Here is a 25,255-nt window from a genome sequence, read left to right on the forward strand (position 1 = left end):
TGCAAAACTTACTATTTTTAGTAAGTTGATGTCAGTGATCATGATTATTGGGTTTTTTTGGGTTCTCCGTGCTGAGCTATAGGGTTCGAAGAACAGTCTTTTTGGAGTTGTTTTCAGGACTTACTATTTTTAGTGTCTTCAGGAAGTTCTATTTTTAGTAGTTCAGTGCAGAATTCCAACCCAGTCAGTTGATGATTTTTCAGCACTTCAAATTCATGGTTCATTTTGGTACTGATCAGTGTTTGATTTGCAAGTGATTTTCTAAGGTTTAAAATTTATTTATTAATGTTGGACGACTTAGGAAAGGAGAAATACTTTTTATTTTAAAAAAGATTATTAAGTTCCCTAAGTCAGCCGATATGGATGAAGAGTGCTTAAGTTATAATGTTTTTATGTTGCAAAGTGTGGACCAAGGGAGAAGTTCGAACTTGTAGCCTAGGTTGTGGACTTTCATCTTGGGCGCTATATACTTGAAGGTAATGAAATGAAATAAATCGCCAAATGTGAGTGGAATGAAATGACATGTGATTTGGGGGAATTTGGGGAGCATTTGCATTTGAATTTGACTGGGCAAAAGTTATAAATAAGTGACTTGGGCTCTCATTTTTCTCATCCATGAAAATTTGTATAATGAAGTGCTGTCAGAATGGTACCAGATTTGAGCTTCGAAGTTGCGAGCTTCCTAGCCTATGCCAGTTTCGCGCTTGACATATAGCACCTAGCTGCGGAGAGACTATTTCTCACTCGGAGGAATAGATAGAGCTTATTGGGAATGGATGATTCAGTTGGTTTTCTGTTTTGGGTGTGAGTTGTGTGTTTTCCTGGTTGTTGGTTGGCGTCATGGCTGAAGCGGATTTTCACTCCTAGTTTCCTGTGCGGGGTTCTGTTGATTCTGGGTATTGGCTCTAAAGATTTCTATGCTCCCAACGATGAGATTTGTAAGTTTATAGCTCCTAGTATTGAGTTTCCAAATTTAAATTTCAAATCGAACTTTTCAGCTTAGACGTTTTTGTTAGGGAGTGCATTGGGATGCATGCTAAGTGTTTGGGGTTATGTTGCTGCTGTTATCCTGTTGGTTCTTAGTCGTTCTATGCTATTTATCAATTTGGGGGTGTTGTTGGTGATTTGAGTGGGTTTTGAAAGAGTTAGGAGCATTTTGGTGTGTTTTAGTGTTGCTAGTTATGCATTTCCAGCTTGCTGTCATAAATATCAGATTTTCGAAAGTTGGTCATCAGGTCTACTTTTGAGAGTGTGAGTAGATTGGATGGTTAGATGATGATTGGAGGTGTTGTTGCAGTTGTCAGCTCATAATCAGCTCTTGGCTATCAAATTTCATATTTATTATAATGCTGGTTAGTAGCACTAACAGCAACATTTTGGCTTTCTGCTATCCCACTGCATAAATGGAAGAGGATGGCTTAGCCGCCTATCTTAGATTAGTAATATTTCTTATATTCAGAAATATTGTAATGAAGTTGTAAAGCTGGTTAGTAGTACGAACAACTATCTTTCAGATTTTTTAGTTGGTTCCCACAGCATAAGTGGAAGAGGGTGGCTTGGCCGCCTATCTTGAGTTGTAATTTTGTCCTCCCACTGAATAAGCGATGGAGTTGATATTAATTTCTAGTCCTCCCCCTGCACAATCGGTTGAGTGATTGCATTCTTCTATTCTTTGGCTTATCCTTGGTTGGTTTACCGCCAGGTGATTGCATAGTTTTCAATATCCCGTTGTATAAGCGGAAGGGGTTGGCTTTCCGTTCGAAGATTGTAATCATTTTCAGTTATTGGCATCTAACGATCCCCTCAACACTGTATGCTCTCACCCTCCCAGATTGGGCTCTCTGTGAACAGAAAGTGGAGGATTACTTTCAGCAGCATTTGGTTTTCATTTCCTAACCATAACAAGTGTTGTGTTGAATGTAATTGTGGAAAAAAAATTGGGAAAAAATTAAGGGGGATATTACATTTGAACATGCTATTTTTAGTAAGTCTCCTAAGCATTTTGGTTCCATACTATTTATAGTAAGTCATTTGGACTGTTGGAGGGTACCTTGGCTAGTAATGGGTAGTTGGCAGAATTAAATAAATGTCAAGTAAATGATTAATATTAAATAATTTAAGTTTCCACTTTAATAATATTAATCAAATTAATGACTTTATATTATAAGGGGATATAAGGGGTCTTTTTGCATAAAATATATTAATGATATAAAGTCAATTAGTAAGTCTATAGAACATAGATAAACTACTAAGAGAGGGGGGGGGGGAATATGTAGTTTAGCAATTCAAAATAAGTGATCTTTTCTTGTTTAAATAATCTTAAGATCAACCTTTTGCAAAATTAAAACATGCACATAATGAGAGCATTCACACAAAGAACACCAAATTTTTACATGGAAACCCAATGTGGGAAAACCACGGTGAGAAGTGTTGCTAGGGTCTACTGCCCTAATCCAACCTCACAGTTTTTAAAAAACTTACAATCCTTTTGGGCACCAACCCAAGCGTTCACCAGTTTTCATATGAGAGCAACAACCTTTCTCACTCTACAAATCTTGAGCACTGACTCAACAGATTTAGAGCACCCACTTTATTACAGTGCAATTACAATATTTAAACACTTCTCAGACAACAAACTTCTATCAATTTGATACAATCATGATTTTACCATCACGAAAAAACAGATTGAAAGTAAGAATCCAGATGCCTCAGAAGTCTATGAAAATTTGTACTAAAAAACGTTAAAACTGCAACATTAAAGTTACAATTTGTTTTGTCAAATCCAATGAATTTATGAAACACTTTTGTCCAAGTTCTGAATCACAGTGTGCACAGCAACCAACAGATCAGTAGTCAAAAGGCCTTAATACATTGTCACTTTCTCAAGGTGAAAAAACAGAATTTTATCTTTAGCACATCAGTATAAATGTATATAGGGACAAAAACGTCAAACAAAAGTAACTCTATACCTTCCCTTTTCTTTAGCTATGAAACTCTTTCAACCCTCTGTGTTTGATTTAGTCACATCCACGCATCACAAATTCCTCAACATTCTTCTATACCAGTTGAGAAAATTTTACTTCTTTCGATAGCCATAGACTTATTCAATTCTACATTAGCACTCCGTCATGCCATTCTCAGTCAATGTTATAAAAGGACTATCAAATAGTTGTAACAGTTGCCAACTGTTTTGACCAGTTATAGTAACCAACAACCACCTTTAAACAACTGTATTTCACTTGAATATCTTAAGAAAATATACTTAGTCAAATTCTATTCAAAAGCCTTTGTTCTTCATGTACATTCAACCATCTATAAAACAAGCACTAATTTTGATTATATCTGCAAACCGTTATAATTGATTATTGTACACTCAGACATTATACTGATTATGAACCAAAGATATGTGTAAGCAAGATGATCATCGCTCAGAGATGGAAAGATTATTCACGAAGAACGGATATCTATGCTGAATAAATTGAACACTTGATATTATAAGCTAGATACTTTACTGTTTCCAGATTTTGAGAACAACAGCACAAAGTTCGAAGAATTTTCTGTAAATGAAGCAAATTCAAAGCCTATTTGGGCGGATACAAAAAAAAAAGATTCAGCAATGAATGATCGTGAATAATAAATAATCCTGACATGTGAAAAGCAAATGATCAAACAATGAAAGATCGAGAGCAAAGAATGAACAAATTTCAAGTCTCATAGCCATTCATCTTACATGTTTTGAGTATTTAATAACTGATATTTACTACCATTGCAAGGTATAACAATCTGTGATTTTGTGTAACGATCTGTTTATTCTGTGAGGATGTATATATGTCACGTTCTCTTCTCATTAATGCCATCTGTCAACAATCTCCCCCTTTGGCATTGATGGCAAACATTTGAACATGAAACAAACATTGGAAACAAATATCTGAATCTGAAACATAGGAACATTTGAACAGCCATCTGAACTTGAAACAAACATTTGAACTTGGAACATAAGAACTGGCCAGTTGCAAATCCACACCCTGCACAAGCATGTGAACATTTGAAACAAATATCTGAATCTGAAACAAACACTCTGAAACAAATATCTGAATCTGAAACAAACAATGGAGCACTCTACCCCTTCAACATTAATGACAAAGGGTCGTGTTGACATGTTTTTTATGACAGCGTTGACCACAGAATAAAGTTACCAATGATCACTTCACTCTCTTGATCAAAGTTTAACCGTATGCTAAGATTGCAAAATGTTCAAATGGCTAACTCCAAGGTTCCTTCATGCAACAGACATGACTCAGTTGGCGGATGTGATTGTTGGTAATCCAAAGGGACTTACGTTTGAATCATTCTTTCACTTCTTTGATGTGGCATGGAACTTCATCATTATGTAGCTGATGCTTCTGCTTTGAACGAACTGAAATGAATTGAAAATAAAGGGGAAAGGGTTAGAAAGGCCTAAATCTACTCCTAAGGGCAGTGATATCAACAGCTAATGCTTTGGTGGACAAATTCCAAATAAACCAAGCTCTGCTTCGCCAAGTTTAACTACAACTCCGCAAGAACCAATGCAATCTTCTGAGGATGCTGAAGGATTTTCAAATCGAGAAAGTGCATTTGAATACCCAAAACGGTGCAATCCAAACGACTGTCCACAATTGAACTTAGCACAAGTTTAGTGGCTCAGGCTAACTTTACACTGTAACTTACAATCGGCAAGATGCAAAAAGTATGAACCATGGAAATTCATCAGACACTATTACATTCTCCATTGAAATCAAAGCACTATATTAACAATTGAGAAAATAAAATTCTTCTCTAAGTGGGGAAGGTGAAACCATTCAAGTTTTGAAAAAATAACTTAAGTGGACACCATCAGAGAACAATGTTTCACTGTTATTATCTCAAAAACTTATCGCAACAATTTCATACAAAGCTCCCTCCTTTCAAATGAGGGGGGTCACCCCTTTATATAGGCCTCTAGCCTTGACCACATGCAAACCCTAAAGATTCCCCACTCAAGATGCAACTTGGTGGGAATCAGCAATTAACAACCCATCATGCCCATATACAATTAATTCAAAAGAACCCAAAATAGCATCCATTATGCATTAAATGCACCACCTCTTTCAAATTTGCCCAACATGTGTTAAATATTCATCCATTCAAAAATCACCCCATTATGTCATAAATGCTCCATCATTTCCACATGCGGCGGCTGCATGCAAAAGGAATTTGCCATAAATTCAACATGCAATGACCGGGACGCCATTTGGTCAAATATTCCGGTAATGAATGCACCACCCTATTGCCATGTGTTCAATGGATCCTCGCCATGCAAGTCGACCCCGCCATCGTATACCCGCTCTTGCACATCTGGAATTGTTGGAGAGAGAAAATTTGATTCAGGAAGAATTTTCTTGAAGTCTCTTCAACTTTCCTTGCTTGAAGAAGGTTTTTCATCAATTCTGCACATTTCCTATTTTTTAGGAAAATTTTCAAATTAAGGTTCCACAGTCCAAGAGAGAGAAAATTCCCTCATGACTCCAAATCTATCATCAATTTGAAATTTGGATGATTTTGATGCCCGAAAATTGATTTTTTAAATTTTTTCCCAAGGGGGAAATTTCTTGTTCAATTCATCCTTGATTTCTTCCTTGCCTTAGAAATTGTTTTTTGCACCTTCAATTCATCCAGGCGTGGAATTCATGTTGTGAAGGAATTCTCCTTTGGAAAGAAATTTGTTCCTTACCTCTAAGGAAGGAAATTCTTCATGCCTTAGCCAATTTTCATGATTTCCAAGAACTATGTCCTGAAGGAAGGAATTTCCAACACTTAGCCAAATTTTCACGTTTTCCAAGAATTTTGTCGTGAAGGAAGGAATTTCCAACACTTAGTCAACTTTTTTACTTTCCTACAATTCTTCACCTTGGGCGCATTTCTTTCTTGAGGAAGGAAATTTTTGTGCTCTTTGAACTCATCACATCCGCAGGGAGCTTTTTGACCAATTTGCCACATTTCCTATTTTTTAGGAATTTTTATAAAATTTAGGACCCAGGTCCAGGAGAGAGAATTATCTCACAAGTTCAAATCTGCAAAACTTTCTGGATTCTGATAAGATTTGGTGTCTAAAAATGGAAATTTCAAAAAATTTCTCGAGGGGATTTCTGATTTTCATTCCTCCTTGACCCTTGGATTTTCATGTCTTAGACAAATTTCCTTAGTTTTCCAGCTTGAGCATGGAATTCATTTTGCATGGTGGAATTGATCATTTCATCCTTGGCCATGGGAGTCTTCCGATATTCTTAGGCGTGGAATCATCTTGGAAGAGAAATTTCATCATCATTTAAACCTTCCTTTCCTGTCTTTGAACTTGGGCACTGAATTGGCTTGATGAAGGAATTCATCCTTTACACATTTTCCAAAGTCTAGGCATTTTGGCGCCCTTTCATGTACATGGGCGGAATTTTTACACTGAAGGAGGAATTCATGCTTTGTTTGAATTATCCATCATCCCTTGGATTTGGTGCCCTATGACCTTCTTGGGCGGATTTTGCATAGGTGGAGGAATTCACACTTTTTTCCATTCTCCCTGTTGACCATGCTTTGGCGCCCTTTGACTTTCCTGGGCGGGATTTTGACTTATCCAAGGAATTTATACATTTTACTATCTTCCATGACTTCTTGGCTTTGGCGCCCCCTTGAGGAGTAGGGTAGCATTTTGCTAGGAGAAAGGAGCTTTGACGTTCTTTTATGAATTCCATGACGGAGTAGTTTGGGTGCCCTTTGACTTCCTAGGGCGGCATTTTGGGTTGGAGATGGAATTCCCTCCATTTCTTGATTTCCAAGGAACCTTCATTTTGGTGCCCTTCACCCCTGCCTGGGTGGATTTCCATGCTTGTGGAGGAATTTGATGTTTTCTACCAATTCAGGACATATATATAACATTTAAGTATAAGAAACTTGTTGGCATTTGATCATTTGATCGCAACCGGTAATTGTTTGTTTGCTTGATGCAACCGGTACATGTTTGATTAGATTGTTGTATGATGACTATGTTGTATGTTGTTATTGATGACAACTATGTTTTTACAGTCATCTAAGTCCTATAGGTCAACCGGTAAGGCTTAAACGGCAAGCAGAGACAATTTTATCAGAACCAGTAATTAGGACTTTAACCGGTCAAAGACAGACAGAGTTATATTCTGACAACCGGTACAAGAAATCTATGAAGAATGAGATGATACGGTTTTACAACAGCAATGGAGGATAGTAGATTAAGTTATGTTCATGACCGCACGTGCTGATTCGATCAGATGAACAAGATTTGATTGACAGAGTAGGTATTCTGATTGAGACTTAACTGGTAGTGATGAAAATCACTCAGATCGGTAAAACGGCACAGAATTGGATTTTGTTATGTCGGTGGCTGACATAACTAAATCGTACAATGCAAGATTGTCTAGATGCATTGAACCTAGGGAATTGTAACAAGGTTCTACCTGACCTTATGATGATTTTAAATGTGCGATGAGGTATGAAAGGATGAGCTTGATAGTGTGAAAGATCATTAGCGAATTTTGTATTTCTGATAGTGCGATGATCAGAGGAGTTGAGAGATGAAGTCTATGTGATGTTGTAATGTTCTAACGCGGATCTTATCAGACACTGAAGGTGTTATACTAAGATAATTTGTACTTGTTGTCTCCCTAACAGTTGCAACAAGAAAATCCTCTTACAAGGTCACTCCTAACAGGGTGCAGTCAGATCCTAACAATTCTGATCATTAAATCCTCTAACTAGGTGACACAATAACTTGTGTTTGCAAATCCCAGTAACTTGGGTAGCTCCTAATAGGGTTGGTCCTCACAGGCCTTTTTGTAAAGCTCTTAACCGGGCCTAGACACTTCTAACCGGGTGTTGGAGACCTTAACCGGTTAGATATCTATACTGCAGATAGTGGATCTTTGTGGGTACCTACTTCCACCGTGGTTTTTCCCATTTGGGTTTTCCACGTATAATCTCTTGTGTCATGTGGTTTATGCTTTATGTGGTGATTGCATACTTGGTGTCATTTCTTATATGCCTATTAAGTTTTAAGTTGGTGAAATTGATAATCAGATTTGTATTGTTTTTACTTGCACTGATTCACCCCCCACCCCCGCCCCTGCCCCCCTCTCAGTGCCTTATAAGTTCATCAAAACTTTAAGTTATATTTCATATATATTGGCAGGATGTTTGAGAGTGGTTTCAGATCCCTAGGAATTATAATGCAAATTTTGGATTTTAGAAGATCTTTCAAATTTTCAAACAAGCAAAATTTAGGCCATTTCCGAATCAGGATGACATTGGTGGATTGATGTGAATTTCCAGACTTGATGATTTTGCATGCTTTCCTCTTCTGGAATAGGAATTCCATACTTAACCATTTTTTTGATCCAACTTGTCTGCCTTCTGACTCTTCCGGAATTAGAAATGATCTTCAGGAACGTTCAATCTTCAACGTCTTCAGGGATGTTCAGTTTTCAGTGTTTTCCTATGAAGAACCTGCCAAAAATAGATTTTCCCAAATAGTAAGTGTTTCAAAATGTTAGGGTTTGGACAAAATAGGTCAAGAAAGCACTTACTAAAAATCGAATCTTACTAAAAATAGTAAGTTTGATTTTTGGCAAAATGAAGACATTTCGGGACTCGGTGAAATCCCTAAAAAATAGGCACTTTATAAAAATAGAAAGTTTCTCCGTTTTGTCTCAAATTTTACTGGGAGGTTCCTTGAAGGGTCCTGATTCCAGTTATATGTTCAGTTTTTTCCAAAACCCTAACAAAAACCCCTAAATCTAGGATTAAAGGCAAAAACCTTAAAATTGATGAAACAGGCCCTAGACTTCACCAAGTTCGCTCAAATGAAAAGCAAACTTGATCAAATTGACCCCCAAACACTTGCAAAGCAAAGAAACTGAAGAGATTGCTGCGAAAAGACCCAAAAAGCAAAGCAAAAGACCAAGAGGGCCTAAAAAGTAGGGGGTCCCCATCTGGAATGGGGCGATGTGTGAAAACGTCACAATAGGTTGGGAATATAAAGTAAACAAGATAAGGCTCCCCTTATGCAAATGCCAAGATGAAACCAGAGTTAGAGCCACAACACCAAGCCGATTACGAAGATATTCAAAAGTAGCTTGTGGAAGCAATTTTGTAAAAATGTCTGCCAATTGGTGCTTAGTAGAAACATAATTGAGTTGGACTTCATGAGCTCTAACTTGTTCACACAAAAAGTGATACTTGATAGAAATGTGTTTAGTATGTGAATGAAGTACAGGATTTTTGGAAATATTAATGGCACTAGAATTATCACAAAATATAGAGATAGGCTTATCAAAGATCACCTTCAAATCTTTTAGAGTTTGTTTCATCTTGAGAACCTGTGTACAACTAGAAGCAGCAGCAACATATGCAGCCTCAGCAATAGACAATGTGATTGATTCTTGTTTCTTTCTCAACCATGCAACCAAACGATCCCCCAAGAAGAAAGCACCACCACTAGTGCTTCATCTATTGTCAACACAAACTGCCCAGTCTGCATTTGTATATGTTGTCAACGTAAAATCAGGAGTCGTGGGATACCACAAACCATAATCCAAAGTGACTTGGAGATACTTAAAGATTCGTTTCAACTTTCACTGCATTAAGATGAGAAATTTTTGGTGTAGATTAAAACTGAGCAACCATACAAATCGCTTGCACAATATTAGACCTAGATGCTATGAGATATAATAAACTACCAATCATTGACATGTATTCTATTTGATCTGTGGCTAGTGAGTCATCATTCTTACTTAGCTTGCAACCAGTAATCATAGGCGTACTTATAGGTTTGGAATCCTCCATTTGAAACTTTTTGAGCATCTCCTTGGTATATTTAATCTGTGATAAGAAAATGCTTGCATTCAATCGTGACACTTGCAACTCGAGAAAATAGGAAAGTTCGCCTAGCATAGACATTTCAAACTCAGATTGCATCTATGTTGCAAAGTCTTTACAAGCATCATCACTACTGCCAAAAATAATGCCATCCACATAGACAACAACAACAAAAATATGATCTCCATAGGATTTGAAATACAAATTACTACCTGCATTGCCTCTGTGAAATCCCTATTTAAGCAAATACCGATCCAATCTGGAGTACCAAGCATGGGGTGCCTACTTAAGTCCATATAACGCCTTTTTTAGCCTGCAAACAAAATCTTCCTTTCTTGCACATGCAAAACCTTCTGGTTGTTCCATATAGACTTCTTCCTCTAAATGCCCATTCAAAAAGGCTGACTTAACATCCATTTGCCAAACTTTTGAAATTTTTATAAACAGAGAAAGCAAGAAACATACGAATAGCTTCCAAACGAGCAATTGGTGCAATGGTTTCTACATAATCAATGCCTTCAATCTAAGCATAACCTTTACAAACAAGTCTGGCTTTATTTCTAACAATATTTTCTTCTTCATTAAGTTTATTCCTAAAACCCCATTCTGCACCAATAACATTCTTATCTGATGATCTAGGAACTAGTTCCCCATGTTTCATTCTTTTCTATCTGACTTAATTCTTCCTTCATTGCCTTAACCCAGTTTTCATCAGTACTAGCCTCTTTGTAAGTTCCAATTGAGAAACTAAAGATAAATATACCTTCTCACTATGAGATTTTGCAGTTTTTCGCCTTGTCTGCACTCCATCCTCCTTGTGCGCAACTATCTGTTGTTCAGGATGATTTTTAATAACAAATTTTGAGGGGTCTTCTTTCATTATAATCACTTCATTCTCTGTTTCTGAACTTTATGCTGACAGGGTTTAGATTCAAGCGTACTAACTTTTGAGATAGTACTAGAGTCTCTTTTTGAAAATGACTGTCCAGATGACTCTATGTTTAGTGCAGATGCTTCAGGTGTCTTTACATCTACATTACCACCAGCAGATTGATTCATTTCTATAGATTCAGAACCATCATCTTGCAAAACTTCATCAACTTTGACGTTAATGCTATCAACAATTTTCTTTAATCTATTGTTATAACACCTGTAAGCACGACTATTAGTAGAATATCCAAGAAATATGCCTTCATCACATCTAGAGTCAAAACCACTCAAAATTTCTTCTTCTCTTTTAATGAAACATTTGCTGCCAAAAAATTTAAAATATTTAATAGAGGCTCGTCTTCCATACCACAACTCATAAGGAATTTTCTTACTGTATAGGCATAACTAAACTCGATTGAGAGTATAAACAACAATACGAACTACTTCCACCCAGAAGCGGTCAATTATTTTGGCTTCATTAAGTAGTGTCCGAGCCATTTCTTTGACTGTTTGATTCTTCCTTTCTACCACACCGTTTTGTTGTGGTGTGCGTGTTGCAAAGAAATGCCTTTTTATTCCATGTTGTTCACAATACTCAACAAAATCATTAGATAAAAATTCGCCACCTCTGTCAGATCTCAGGCGCTTAATCTGATAATCACTTTCTTTCTTAACCATAGCCCTAAATATTTTAAACTTTTCAAATGCTTCTGATTTGTCTTTAAGGAATGTTAACCAAGTCATTCTTGAAAAGTCATCAACAAACAACATAAAGAACCTTTCATTTTTCAAACCTTTATTTCTTGTGGGTCCACAAGGATGCTAACTAATATACTCCTTTGGTTTGAAACTAACCCTCTTATTTGTCTTCCCTACTGACATTCTTAGCAAACAACATTCTTGGGTTTAACAATATTGGGCATATGGCGTACTGAATTTAGAGAGCTAATCTTAACGAGATTATCAAAATTTACATGTCCTAATCTCCTTTGCCACAACCAATTCTCATCAAACTGACTAGTTAGACATTTTTTACCTTTTATCTCCCGAAGATCATAGACATTGCTCTCTGTACATTTCCCTTGAACACCTAGCTTCCCTAAACTTATTTTCTAACTTCACACCCTTGAGCATTAAATACAACATAATATCCATTATCGCACATCTGACTTACAATTAGCAAATTATAGTTCAATTTTTTGTGTGACTTTATGTTTAAAAGTCACGTTATGTGACTTAACCCAACTAGCGAACCTGGGTTCACCAGGGTTCGTGCCTGTGTTCTCCTGAGTTCGTGCTTGTGTTCACCTGGGTCCGACTAGGGTCCACCCCAGACACCCTGGGTTCATTGTGGGTTCATGTTCACAGTGAACCCTGGTCGGACCCGTTGTGAACCCAGCACAAACCAAGATCCACACGGACCCGGTCCGGGCTAGAGCCTTTAGAAGCCTTTAGATACGTGAACCCGATATCACATCTTTTTTTGGCATTCATTCACTTATTCATTTTGGAGAAAATTGATGGAGATTGAAGAGAAAGGGTTTTGCTGAAGCTTCAAGCTTTTTGGAAACGAAAACTCTCAGAAGGACAATACATGCAAGTGTGAGATACCATCCAAGGGTATTCAGTGGATAATCTCATCCAGAGATTATACATGTGCATTGGATTCTAAGTTATAGAGTTGAAAAAGGGTATTTAGAGGATCAATTCAAGAGCAGATTGAAGATCAATTATTTTGCAGATTTAAGGCAGTTTAACGGCTCATAAATCCAGCCGTTTCTTCTTCTAATCAAGTCGTACTCTCCCAAGGGCCGGGTATATATATATTCCAAGGCTGCGTGGGGTTTTTTGAAGAGTGTTTTCAGATCTGCTATGGATTCCAATAATCAACAAATATCATCATTCAAGGAGGTGTTGGAATTTATGTATCTGATCTGTATTTTCAGCATTGATAATATTATCTATAGCTGATAAGGGTAAGTACTGTTAATTTATTAAATTAAATCTAGAGTAGAGTTTGAAGAAATTGTGGTTAAATTATTTGGAATTGTTATTTAATTTCATAACATTATTTCCAAGCATTTATATTTCAATATTTATATATCAAAACAAAAAAATCAAAAAATTGCAACAAAACACAAAAAATAGAAAACTCAAAAAAAGTGAAAAAGCAAAAAAAAGTGAGACATAAATATTCTAAAACCTGAATTCAAAAATATAGAACAGGGTGGGATATTTCAGTGGTATCAGAGCAAGTTTTTCCTGCCGGCCTATGTTTTGTGATTCAAAGAATATGAATACTGCTGATAAATCTATTTCTGAGTTGATGCAAGAACTCTCAAAACTTATGAAGGACCCAAACATCAAAGGGTACCTTAAAACGGTGATAATATCCAAACATAAGGAAGAGTCTGAAAATAAGATGTTAGAACGAAAAACAAATGATGAAGATGGTGCTTTGAATGAGGACTTTTTGACAAAGCTTCATGATGACTCTTTGGTCATACATGCAGCTACCGTGGCAATGGTTGTGCATGAAGGAAATTCAAATAACATAATAGCAGCCTTGAATACACCTCTAGGGCTATCCAATGAAGTTGTTAATATGGTACAAAAGTTGGCATAATAAGATCCTTAATTCACCTTAAGATGATGGCTTGTTGAAGGCAAAAATAGTGAAGTCTTTAAAATAGCTAACAATGATGATTCCTTATCTCATTACATTGATAGTGGGGAGGCTCAAGGGATTTGGGACATCCTTGGAGTCACTGATGACAAGTATGAAAGTTCTGATTTTAGAACTCATTATAGCAGTAGTTTACTTTCTTTGCAAGAACATGATTGGAATAATCAATTTGAGGTGATTGCTGATAACTCATTGTTTGAGATTGGTGTCGACATGATGTATGACAATCCACTTTTTGAGTTGGATGATGAAACACACCTCTTGGCTGTAGCATTGCACTTGATGGAAATAGGAACATGGTTTGCACTCATTCAGGGGAGTTGGTACATTTTACTTTGTCAAGGAAGTAATATTTTTCAGTTGGAGATTTCTTGGAGGTGTTTTCCAGCCACTGTCGAGTTATTTTTGAGCATTGCAATGCTTATACTTGGAGATTTCTTTGGTCCAGCTATTGTCCTTGGTGTAGAGTGCTGAACCTGTTAAAATCAGATAATACCTTGCTGATATCAGACTTGAACAACAGCAAGCTTATGTTTATTCAGACCTTCCAAAGTCATGGAGTTCACCCTATGAAGGTTTGTGTTGTAAGCTTTGACAGTTTACCTCTGGAGTTGGTCCAGGATAGTGGACTTCTTTATGCTATGCTTCGTCTTTATGAGCATCAACCAACCATTATGGCATCCATTTACGCCTCTCAACCAACTTTAGACCTTGCCAGTAGCTCCAATCTGATTGTTCCAATCAATAGGTCTGAGGTTTATGTTGAAGTTGAGAAAAGATATCAAAGAGATTGCATATATACTAGTGGTATTACCTGTTGAAGGAACTCTCTATTAGACGTGGATTAGTTAGCATAGGAATAACAAAACGGACATAGGATCAGATTGGTAATGGCAGTCAGAATGCATTGCCAATTTGATCCCTACAGTTAAAGCAGTTGACCAAGTTCTTGAAATGGAGGCTGTTATCTAGATAATGAACTCAATATGAATAGATAACTAGATTTGTTTTCTGAATTGAACTAGATCTTACAATTAAACTAGAAAAATATAAACAAAAGCTGCAGATGTAAAAGACCAGACCATGTTATTGCTTACACAACACTTCAAGTGAAGACTCAAGTAATCTGAACATATAAAGGATCTAGATTTAGTACATAGCATCTGTAGTTGCAAAATATGAGAAAGCAGAATACAAGTTTCAATGTTAAAAAAGTTTCAAAATTCACCGATACCCTAACCATAATAGTAGTTAAGGGGGTCGGCAGGTTGCATTCTGGCATCCTCACTACTGTGGCAGTTGATAATCAAGACATATTAACATCCTAATATTCATCAGGACAATCTCCAAAGCAATGAGTTGCTTCCAGAATCAACAAATCAACTATTTGACAAGAAACTACATGTTGCCCAGAAATACCACAAGTTTGTGCAGATATGAAAATACATGCAGCTGAAGAACTAGCAACTCATAGCAAATTATAATAAAATCATGCAGATTAATGTATTATCAAATGCTTTGGAGTGCAACAGTTTGGAAAGGGGAGTAATGTTATGAACTTAACATGATATCATATTAGTACATATCAGACAAGGAGTCGGCTTGCTGTAATCAGGTGCAATTATTATATAGTGATGTGTGTTAGTTGAGGAATGCCATGGAAAGTTACTGGTAATAGGGTTTGGAATTTCTGCTAGATATGAGTGTGCGAATTGATCATCTGTAATAGGTAATTGTGGAGGAAATGGTGCTTCGACTATCATAGTAATGTGAATCCATGAACCGCTCATTTAGATTATTCATTATTTTTGTTTTAGCCATTGTTTGACTGTGTGATGTTATCACAGAGAATGCATATGAATTTCTATTTAATTAATTTAATTGAAGTGATGTACCATAATTAATAGGAAAACTAGTTAAAATCTTCTAGAGGGCTTTACAATCCAAAGTGTGGACTGGAGGTTCACCTAGGTAAATTCCAGATAGAATACTTTTTGATGAAATGAACTTAAACCCACTCGTGGTAACAAAGGACATGAATAATTAACAATATGTATCACCAAGTGTTACTTTAGGCCCATTATCCCTGGGGCAAGTATCTTTGAGGACTACATGCTCAAGCTAGTATTGTGGCTCATAAAGGTGTCATGTATCTTCCATTACTATGGCTAGAAATGTATATATCTACTATGCAATACTGAGAGAACTCGCCTTTGGGTTTGGACTGATTGTGGACTTGTGATGTATAGGATGTGAGCAGGTTCTGACCTAATGGATATTTTGCTTGTTGTAGCTTGAAAGGAGCTATAGTGAGACCTTATTCTGAACTTTTAGATAATTGTCTACGTGATGTTTTTGAGATCACCCCCTCCTCTGCCTTTATAGTCAGACATTTGTGTTATTGGCAATAATTTAAGGATATACAGATAATTTTGTACCCATGTGTTGCATGGATGCACAGGTTAAATTTTAGATAGAGGATGCCATTGGGCATGGAGCTATGGATTTTGGGGGACATTACATTCAATAGCTTACCATGGCATATTTTATTAGCTCTATTTATTATTTATCTTTTCCTTCGCAATTTACTGGAGCAGTACGATCCTTAGCATGTTTCTCAATATGACATAGTACCCTAAAATGTCTAGGGAAATAAAAAAATGAAAACTATGTTATTTTTTAGTAGCTTGACTTAAAAAAACTCTCTGTGGAATTGGTCATATCTTTACATTTTCTGTTGGCTATCTGGGCAGGTATTGTGGTTCGGAGGACGATTTGACAATTGATCATATATTTCCTGTTTCTCGTGGTGGAAAATGGAGCTGGGAAAATCTAGTACGTACCTTATTTAAGTTTTTAACTTATAGTTTTCCATGTACTCTATGATACTTGCCATGCCAAACTTGCTACACATCTTTAGGATGAACCCAAGGCAAAACCAACAAACACTGAATGGTAGGCCAGTTTGTCAGGTTCTAAATTTAGATCCTTGGTGGGAAACTCTGTGATGTTTGTCAACAATCGATAGCAAGCATGATCTGATAATAAGTTAGAATTACTCTTACCTTACTTTGACCAATTGTTGGAATGCATGGACATCATTCAAAACATATACCTTACCCATTGGCATTTATGCATACATCTTTATAAGAAAGATAAATTCTCATTTACTGATTGTTACTTTATGGAGACATTTTTGTTCTGTACTAAATATAATTCTCTATTTTTTTTGAGTTTCTAGGGTCAAGGGATGTGGGGATGCATTTCTGAATCACAAAAGATTTTCTCATTTTGAGGGGATGATGAAACCGTGGAACAAATGCAAAACACAAGAAATCTAAAGAATAGAAATTGAAGATCATTAACATTTGTGACATTGTGTAATATCCCAGTAATTTTTTTTTTAATTTTTTAACAGTAAGAGTTACAAGTAAACACAACAACCCGTTAAAGTTAGAGAAATCATCCAAACTGTTGAAAGGGAACCCTTCCACCTTTTGTTCACCGAGAGCCCAAGCTGGGAGGGTGAGAGCATACGGTGTTCTGGGGATCGTTAGCACCATAAAACAAACTGAAAATTACAATGCCTGGGCGGCAAGCCAGCCCCTTCTGCTTATCCAGCAGGATAGAAACTAAACTCTTGGCAGTAAACCATCCAAGGAAAACATGACAAGAACTGAAACTCAATCACTCTACCGTGTATTTCAGCGGGAGGACATTACATTAAGCTATCACTCTACCGCATATTTCAGCGGGAGGACCATTGTATTGAACTTATCACTCGACCACTTATTCAATGGGAGGACTGAGTACAAAAAATTGAATTACAAAACTTAGAAGGCGGCAAGGCAGCAAGAAGGGATGATCAGTACTACTGAAACAACCTTACAAAATAGAGATGAGATGAGAAGAGTAATTGCAGATTTCTACAGCAGGAATATAATTTTCTGTTACAACTAATCTACAGGCTGAAAGTACAAATCTGCGAAACACCAAAATGCTCATAACTCCCTCATTTTTCACCCGAATCAATTCAAATCAATCCCAATCCCACAATATAACACTAACAACAGCATCCAATCCAAACTACAACCCAAACAGCCCACTATTCATTTGGCACGCATCCCAATGCAAGTGCAAAAACCCACGCTATACCTGGGAAGTTTGATTTTATCTAGTAAATTCATTGCTCATTTAAAACTGCTGAAAACTCACACATTGTATCGCCATGGCTAGGAAGGAAGGATGAGCCGGTACCCAGAATGATGGAGTCGCCTGGTTAAGAGGTGTGAGCAAAATATACTTTTAGTAGTCTCGCGACCAGCAACCAGAAACACACAAATCCAGCATAGAACACTCCATAATCTGCAACTCATTCATCAATCAGCAATGGGAATACAAGGACACAGCTAGGTACTATCTTGCAAGTACGAAACTGAGACTTAGCTAGGAAGCCAACTTCGAAGCTCAGATTTTCAGTAGCCAAACCGGCAGCATAACGATGCAATTTTCAAAGATGATGCAAATGGGAGCCCAAGTCTCATATTTATAACTTCACTCCTCAAATCCAAATGCAATTCCTCCAAATTCAACGCCTTGCATTTGCATTTCATTCCACTACATGTGGACCCCCAAAAGTGGCGCCATTTCCCATAAGTCAAATCCCACGCCCAAGGCATGGACCCACGATATACTTTGGCCAATATTTAGAGATAAGTCACAAAATAATATTTCTTTCAAATAATTCGACATCTCATTAATAAACATGAAGCTCGCCAAATACTTAGGAAAAATATGGACATTAATCCCAAATATAATAAATCAGTAGCAAAATCAGATTAATTAAATATTAAACCTTAGGATAAGGAAAATAATATTTAATTATGTCGCCAATGACTCTTATACTGATTATTATCACAACCAGGATGAAACTGAGCCCGGACGACCACAGAACTGCTGCAGAATCAGAACCCTGTCTACTGCCAAAAATAGAATTGTGCCACATAGCCACTTACTAAAAATAGCAAGTCATGAACTAATGCTCAGAAAAGCATGATCATCGCGTCCAAAGGCAAAACATGGAGAGCTCAGTAAGGCAGTAACACCAGAATGGCCATTCCCTGACTTACTAAAAATAGTAAGTCCTCGTTTCATCAATGCTGGACCCTCATTCTTCATTCCACCTAGCCTACGGGTCTCAGGAATAGGCTAATGGACCACTGGAAGGTCATCAGTGAGAAGGGGACATTACAGTCCGCCCTCCCCAAAATTGCTTGTCCTCAAGCAACTGTAAGGCTGGATGCAATAAAATCTCCTCATTTTCCCACGTAGCATCCTCTGCTAGTAGATTCTTCCATTTGACCAAGTACTCCCTGATCACTCTTCTCCTCAAAGATCATTCCCTGAATTCAAGTATAGCTTCCGAAACCAAAACCAACTCTCTCTCCTCATCAAGCGGAGGTAACTCAACTGAAGCAACAACATTATGTCCCAGAGCCTTCTTAAGGCGAGACACATGAAATACATTATGGATCCTGCTGCTTGTTGGTAATTCCAACTCATAAGCCACTTCTCCGACCCTTCTGCTGACTCTGAAAGGCCCATAGAATCGAGGCTTCAATTTCTCAACCCCACTCTTCTTGAGAGTAGACTGTCTGTAGGGTTGTGTTGATGTGTTTTTTGTACATGACCAAACACAGAAAAAATTACCTAAAAGGTACCTTATCCTCTCTTGAGCAAAGTTCCTGACTACTGAAGATCTCGCCGAAGGATCAGTCAGAGTAACTCCAAGGTTCTGTTATGTGTGGATAAGCTCTTCGCGGTATGATGTGATTTGCTGGAATCACAAGGGGACTTACACTCAATGACCTAAACGTCCAATTTGCTGGAATCACAAGTCCTATTCACTAACTGGAAGACAAACAAATGGCAAAAGATGCAGGGTTCAGGAAGTCTACTCTACTATCTAGGATGCGAGAAGATGGATGAATGACTACGTGGAGTCCTACTGGGCTGGGTCTCACCATCAGGCTTGAACAATTAGACACCAGCTCAATGTGATCTTCTAAGGGGTGCTTCCAATATGTTCAAATCGTACACCATCAGACACTGATCACCATTCAAGATAATGCATGAACAATAGACATGTAATGACTTAAGATTAAGCTCACTTTATTCCAGTTGACCACGCAAGGAGCACTTACCATCAGCAAGAGGCTAGTGGTTTGGATTAGACAGATTCCACATAGGTGCATTCAACAATTTTCTTCATTCAATCTAATCATCTACCATCTAGAATTGAAGATTCAACAAGAAACCATGCATATTGCAAGAAACAACACACTTCACCATAACTTCAATGAAAATGGAGTTTATTTACAATCAATGGCAACAATTTCTTGCCTTCTCTTCTTAATCCACTCTAATTGCTATTCTACTATTCTGGCCTCTATTACTAACTATTAACTATTAGCTATTATTAACTAACTATTAGCTTTTACAAATGAGGAGCCAGGGCTTATATAGTGACCACAATACAATTCAATGGCTTAGATCAATTTGAGATCAATGGCCAAGATTTTACAATGAAAACCCTAATTAGGGTTTGTTACAACAAACTCAATTCTGGCCAATGAAATAATTGCATTATTTGGACACATGTCTTCTCTGGAATATTTGACCAATGGAGAACCGAGGTAGGTACATCGAAGTTTGTGCCATCTCCCATGAGTCAGGTACATTGAATCTGGACATGCTGAAGTGGACCAACCCAACTGGAGGAGTGATGACTGGGATGCCACCTTGTCTTTCCTTCAAATGTTGGATTGGAAGAGGTTGTCCTTGTTGATGCTGAGCTGGAGAAGGTTGTCCTTGTTGATGCTGGGCTGGAGAAGGTCGTCCTTGTCCTGGCCTGGTCTTCTTTCATCTGCCAAAACAAACCAAAAGATGGTTAAGGACACATGATAAATTCATTTCAACATAACATTTTCAACTTAAATCATCAACAAAAAGATATTAACATGAAACTTGCCCAAGATTTTCTCCAGGAACAGACCCTATAAGAATTTCGCCCTGGACCCTTTGGAAGGGTCAGGAGCGAATTTCCCTTTTTAGACCAAAATCATCATTCTTTCAAACCCAATCTTTGTTGCAAGGTAAAATCTCATCTTTCTTTGCCCTAGGAACAAGGTTTTAAGCTCAAGTAAGGTTAAAAACATAGGCTTGTAAGGAATTTCGCTCTGGACCCTTTGGAAGGGTCAGGAGCGAAATTTCCTTCCTTGGCTAAAACACTCATTCCTTAACTCCTTCAAACGTCCTTAAAGATTTCAATATGCCCATTTTCTCTTTCAACATGCCTTGGACATCAAAATTGGGTCAAAAAAGGAAGGAAATGCATCTTAGGTAGATTTTCGCTCTGGACCCTTTGGAAGGGTCAGGAGCGAAAATCTCATTCTAGGCTTGATATTTCATCTTTTATTGCTTTCCATCATTTCTCAAGGCAAGAATATGTCTATCGCTCTGGACCCTTTGGAAGGGTCAGGAGCGAAAATCATGTTTTGAGCTTGATTTTTCATTTCTCCAATGCTTTCAAACATTTCAAATGGCAAAATCATGTCCACACTTCCCTTCAAGATGCCTTGCAACTCAAAATTTGGTCAAACTACGGAGGAAATGAACCTTAGGAGGATTTTCGCTCTGGACCCTTTGGAAGGGTCAGAAGCGAAAATCTCATTCTAGGCCAGATTACTCACTTTTCAAACTCCAAACCACTTCAAGAAGCAAACTTAGATCATTTTCCACCTGAGGAAGAAGGTTTCAAGGTCAAACAAGGTAGCAAATGAAGTTTATGATGAATTTTGCTCTCGACCCTTTGGAAGGGTCAGGAGCGAAATTCTCCTTTAGGCCAAAATCTTGTTCTTCAAAATCAATCAAACTCCCTCTCAAGGCAAAAACATACCCATTCATCTCCCATCAAGCCAACGCCTAGCCAAAATAAGGAAGAAAACAAGAGTTATAAGGATTTTCGCTCTGGACCCTTTGGAAGGGTCAGGAGCAAAAATCATGTTTTGACCTTGATTCTTGATTTTTCAAACTCTAATCTTCCTTGGGGAGCAAACATAGATCTTTCTTCATGCATCTCCACGTTGGTCCTGACTCTTGCTAAAGGAAAAAATGAGTGTTTCAAGAATTTCGCTCTGGACCCTTTGGAAGGGTCAGGAGCGAAATTCTCATTCTTGGCTAAAATCTTCACTTCATCCACCTTCACTCACCTCCTAAAGTTAGAACATGTCAAGACACCCCCAAACATGCCTAAGGAATTATGAAATTGGTCTTGACAAGTGATAAATTGAGGTGCACAAAGATTTTCGCTTTGGACCCTTTGGAAGGGTCAGGAGCAAAATTCCTAATCTTGGCCAAGATCCTGACTTCATTTTCACATTTCTTCATTCAAACAAGCGTTTTTGCCTTCATTCAAGCCTAGGAATGCATTAGTTCTAGGTTTTGGTCAAAGTAGAATGTCATATGGAGAATTTCGCTCTGGACCCTTTGGAAGGGTTAGGAGCAAAATTCGCTTTGAACCCTTTGGAAGGGTCAGGAGCGAAATTTGACTTTTTGAACTCTCCGTCAAGATCATTTTATGGAATATAACATTTAAGTATCAGAGCTTATACTTTAAGTTATATTCCATATATACTTTCAGGATGTTTGAGAGTGGTTTCGGACCTCCAGGAGTTATATTGCAAAATCTAGTTTTTGGAGGATTCTTCAGTGTTCCAGACCTAGTCAAATTTCAAGATCAGGACATTCCAGACTCAGCCAAATTTCAGGATCAGGACATTCCAAACTTAGCCAAATTTCAGGGCATTTGAAGATCAGGATGACATTTCAGACTTCATCACTCACCAACCCGACCTAGCTCGGACCTTCAAGAATGATACCCACTCACAAAGTGTAATGTCCCCTTCTCACTGATGTTCTTTCAGAGGTCCATTAGCCTATTCCTGAGGCCCGTAGGCTAGGTGGAATGAGTAATCAGGGTCTAGCATCGATGAAACGAGGACTTACTATTTTTAGTAAGTCAGGGGATGACCGTTCTAGTGCCATTGTCCGACCGAACACTCCTTGCTTTGCCTCTAGACGCGATGATCATATTTTTCTGAGCATTAATTCTTGACTTACTATTTTTAGTAAGTGGCTGGGTGGCACATTTCTATTTTTGGCAGTAGTTAGGGGTTTGAATTCTGCAGCAGTTTGTGGTCGTCTGGGTTCAGTTTCATCTTGGAGGTGATAATAATCAGTGCGGGAGATATTTGCAACATAATTAAATATTATTTCCTTCCCTAAGGTTAATATTTAATTAATCTATTTATTGGCTACTGGTTTATTAAATTTGGGATTAATGCCTGTTTAATCCTAAGTTTGGGCGAAATTCAATTATTTTATGGGATGTGAAATGTTTTTTAAAAAGGGATATTATTTCACTTTACATCGCCATTTTGTGCCTAAGTGTCCAACGTGGGTCCTCCCCTCTCTTGGGCGTGACTTTTGACTTAGGAAGTTGGGCGCTACACTTGGGTCCACATGAAAGTGGAATGAAATTCAAATGCAAGCGTGGAATTTGGAGGGATGTCATTTGGATTTGAAGAATGAAGTTATAAATATGAGGCTTGGGTTCCCATTTGGACCATCTTGAAAATCTGTAATGTTATGCTGCCGGATTGGCGACAGAACTTGAGGCTTCGGAGTGCGTCTCCCTAGTGCTACCAAGTTTCGTACTTGAAATACAGTACCTAGCTGTGCCTTGTATTCTTCTATCGTTTTCAGAGCTTTGCCATAGACATCTTGGTGTTGCAACGATTCTGGACTTGCTGGTTTTGCCTGGGGCTGAAACACATTTTTGCTCATATCTCTCTGCTGGAGCGTCTGATAGTTATGGGTATTATTCCTATCTTCCTTCCCAGCATTGGCAAATAAGTTTGTAAGTTTTTGGCACATTTGTTTGAGTATTGATTTAATTATGCAAAATCGAAATTCCTAGTATAGGCGTGGGTTTTTTGGGTTGCATTGGGATGCGTGCAAAATAAAAAGAGGTTTGTTTGGGGTGTGGCTGTGATTGGTTGTCATTGTATTGGATGTATGGTGGGATTGGGCTTGATTTGAATCAATTCGGGTAAAAATTGAGTGAGTTATGAGTATTTTCATGTTTTCATGGGCTGCTGGAACTGTACTTTCAGCCTGCAGAGCAGTGTAACAGAAAATTACAGTATTGTGTAGAAATCTGCAGTTAATCTTCTCATCTCATCTCCATATTGTAAGGATTGTTTCAGTAGTACTGAGCATCCCATTCTATCTGCTTTTATTTGTAATTCCCACTGCATAAGTGGAAGAGGCTGGCTTGCCGCCTTCTCGGTTTTGTAATTTAGTTTTCTTTGATAAATAGTCCTCCCGCTGAAATATGCGGTAGAGTGATGTTTTAATGTAATGTCCTCCCACTGAATAAGTGGTCGAGTGATAAAGTTCAATGTTTTGGTCCTCCCGCTGAAATATGCGGTAGAGTGATTGTTAATGTAATGTCCTCCCGTTGAAATATGCGGTAGAGTGATTGTTAATGTAATGTCCTCTCGCTGAAATATGCGGTAGAGTGATTGAACTTCTATTTCTTGTAATCTTTCCCTTGGTCGGTTCACCGCCAAGAAGTTTAGTTTCTATCCTGCTGGATAAGCAGAAGGGGATGGCTTGCCGCCCATGCAGTTGTAATGTTCAGTTTGTTTATTGATGCTGACAATCCCCGGAACACCGTATGCTCTCACCCTCCCAGTCTGGGCTCTCGGTGAACAAAAGGTGGAAGGGTTCCTTTTAGTTGTTTTGCTTATTACTCTAACCTTAACGGGTAATTGTTGTGGATGAATTGCTATTGGCCTGAAAAAACAAAAAAAAATTAGTGGGATATTACAGTGGTATCAGAGCTGGTTTTCCTGCCAGCCTGTGAGAGTCAGTGGGTTTAGAAGTCTCCATGAGTGACAGAGACGTCAGACACTACAACAGAGAACAGAAGAGACAGCAATTTCAGGTTCCTATAGTGCCCGAAGAGGACACATTTTCAGAAGTACTGAGGAACGGAGGGAAGAATTTAGATACCTCAAATTCAGTGGATTCAATGGCAGATAAAACTGCAGAAACAAATGAGGCACCCGACAAGAAGGCAGAGAGGCAATTCAATGCCATGATGGACATGATGACATTACTGCTGTCAAAGCTCAACCAGAACGTTGTTGGGACCCCTAATCAGCCCAACAATGGACTGGAAGCCAGCACTTCTAACATTCCTGTAAGCAATGGAAATGGGAGCAATAATGGGAGTAACAATGGAGGTTCAGCCCCAAGGCCTTTACAACCTGTCTTTTTGCCCAAAGAAGTACAACAAGCTGAAACAGAGATACCCACAGCTGATGAGATAAGAAATAGCTACATGGAGTATGCTTCCCTTCCTGGTGAGATCCGAGATATCCTAACTCTGGATCAATTCATGAATCAGAAAATGAAAAGAGGACGGAGGAATGACTACAAGTCTGCTGCCCCAAGAGATTTCCAGCAAGCTCTTGGAAGAGTGACCTTAGCACACTTTGATGGGAGCGCTAAGGGTACTGCTAGAGCATGGGTACAGAAGTTGGACAATTACTTGTCCTTGAGACCGATGCCGGAGGAGGATGCCATCAAGTT

At 38.0% G+C, this 25,255-nt stretch overlaps 1 protein-coding gene across 3 annotated transcripts in view; it reads left to right on the forward strand.

Annotated features, from left to right (window-relative positions):
* LOC131029314 (uncharacterized) overlaps positions 1 to 25,255 on the forward strand; it is a 214,915-nt gene that overhangs the window by 151,188 nt on the left and 38,472 nt on the right. For all 3 annotated transcript variants that reach the window (XM_057959771.2, XM_057959765.2, XM_057959760.2), the window contains exon 5: positions 16,288 to 16,369. In XM_057959771.2, the coding sequence (XP_057815754.2) occupies positions 16,288 to 16,369 (82 nt within the window). The remainder of the gene's footprint in view (positions 1 to 16,287; positions 16,370 to 25,255) is intronic.

This window comes from Cryptomeria japonica, chromosome 3, assembly GCF_030272615.1.
Source record: "Cryptomeria japonica chromosome 3, Sugi_1.0, whole genome shotgun sequence".
NCBI classification, from domain to species: domain Eukaryota; kingdom Viridiplantae; phylum Streptophyta; class Pinopsida; order Cupressales; family Cupressaceae; genus Cryptomeria; species Cryptomeria japonica.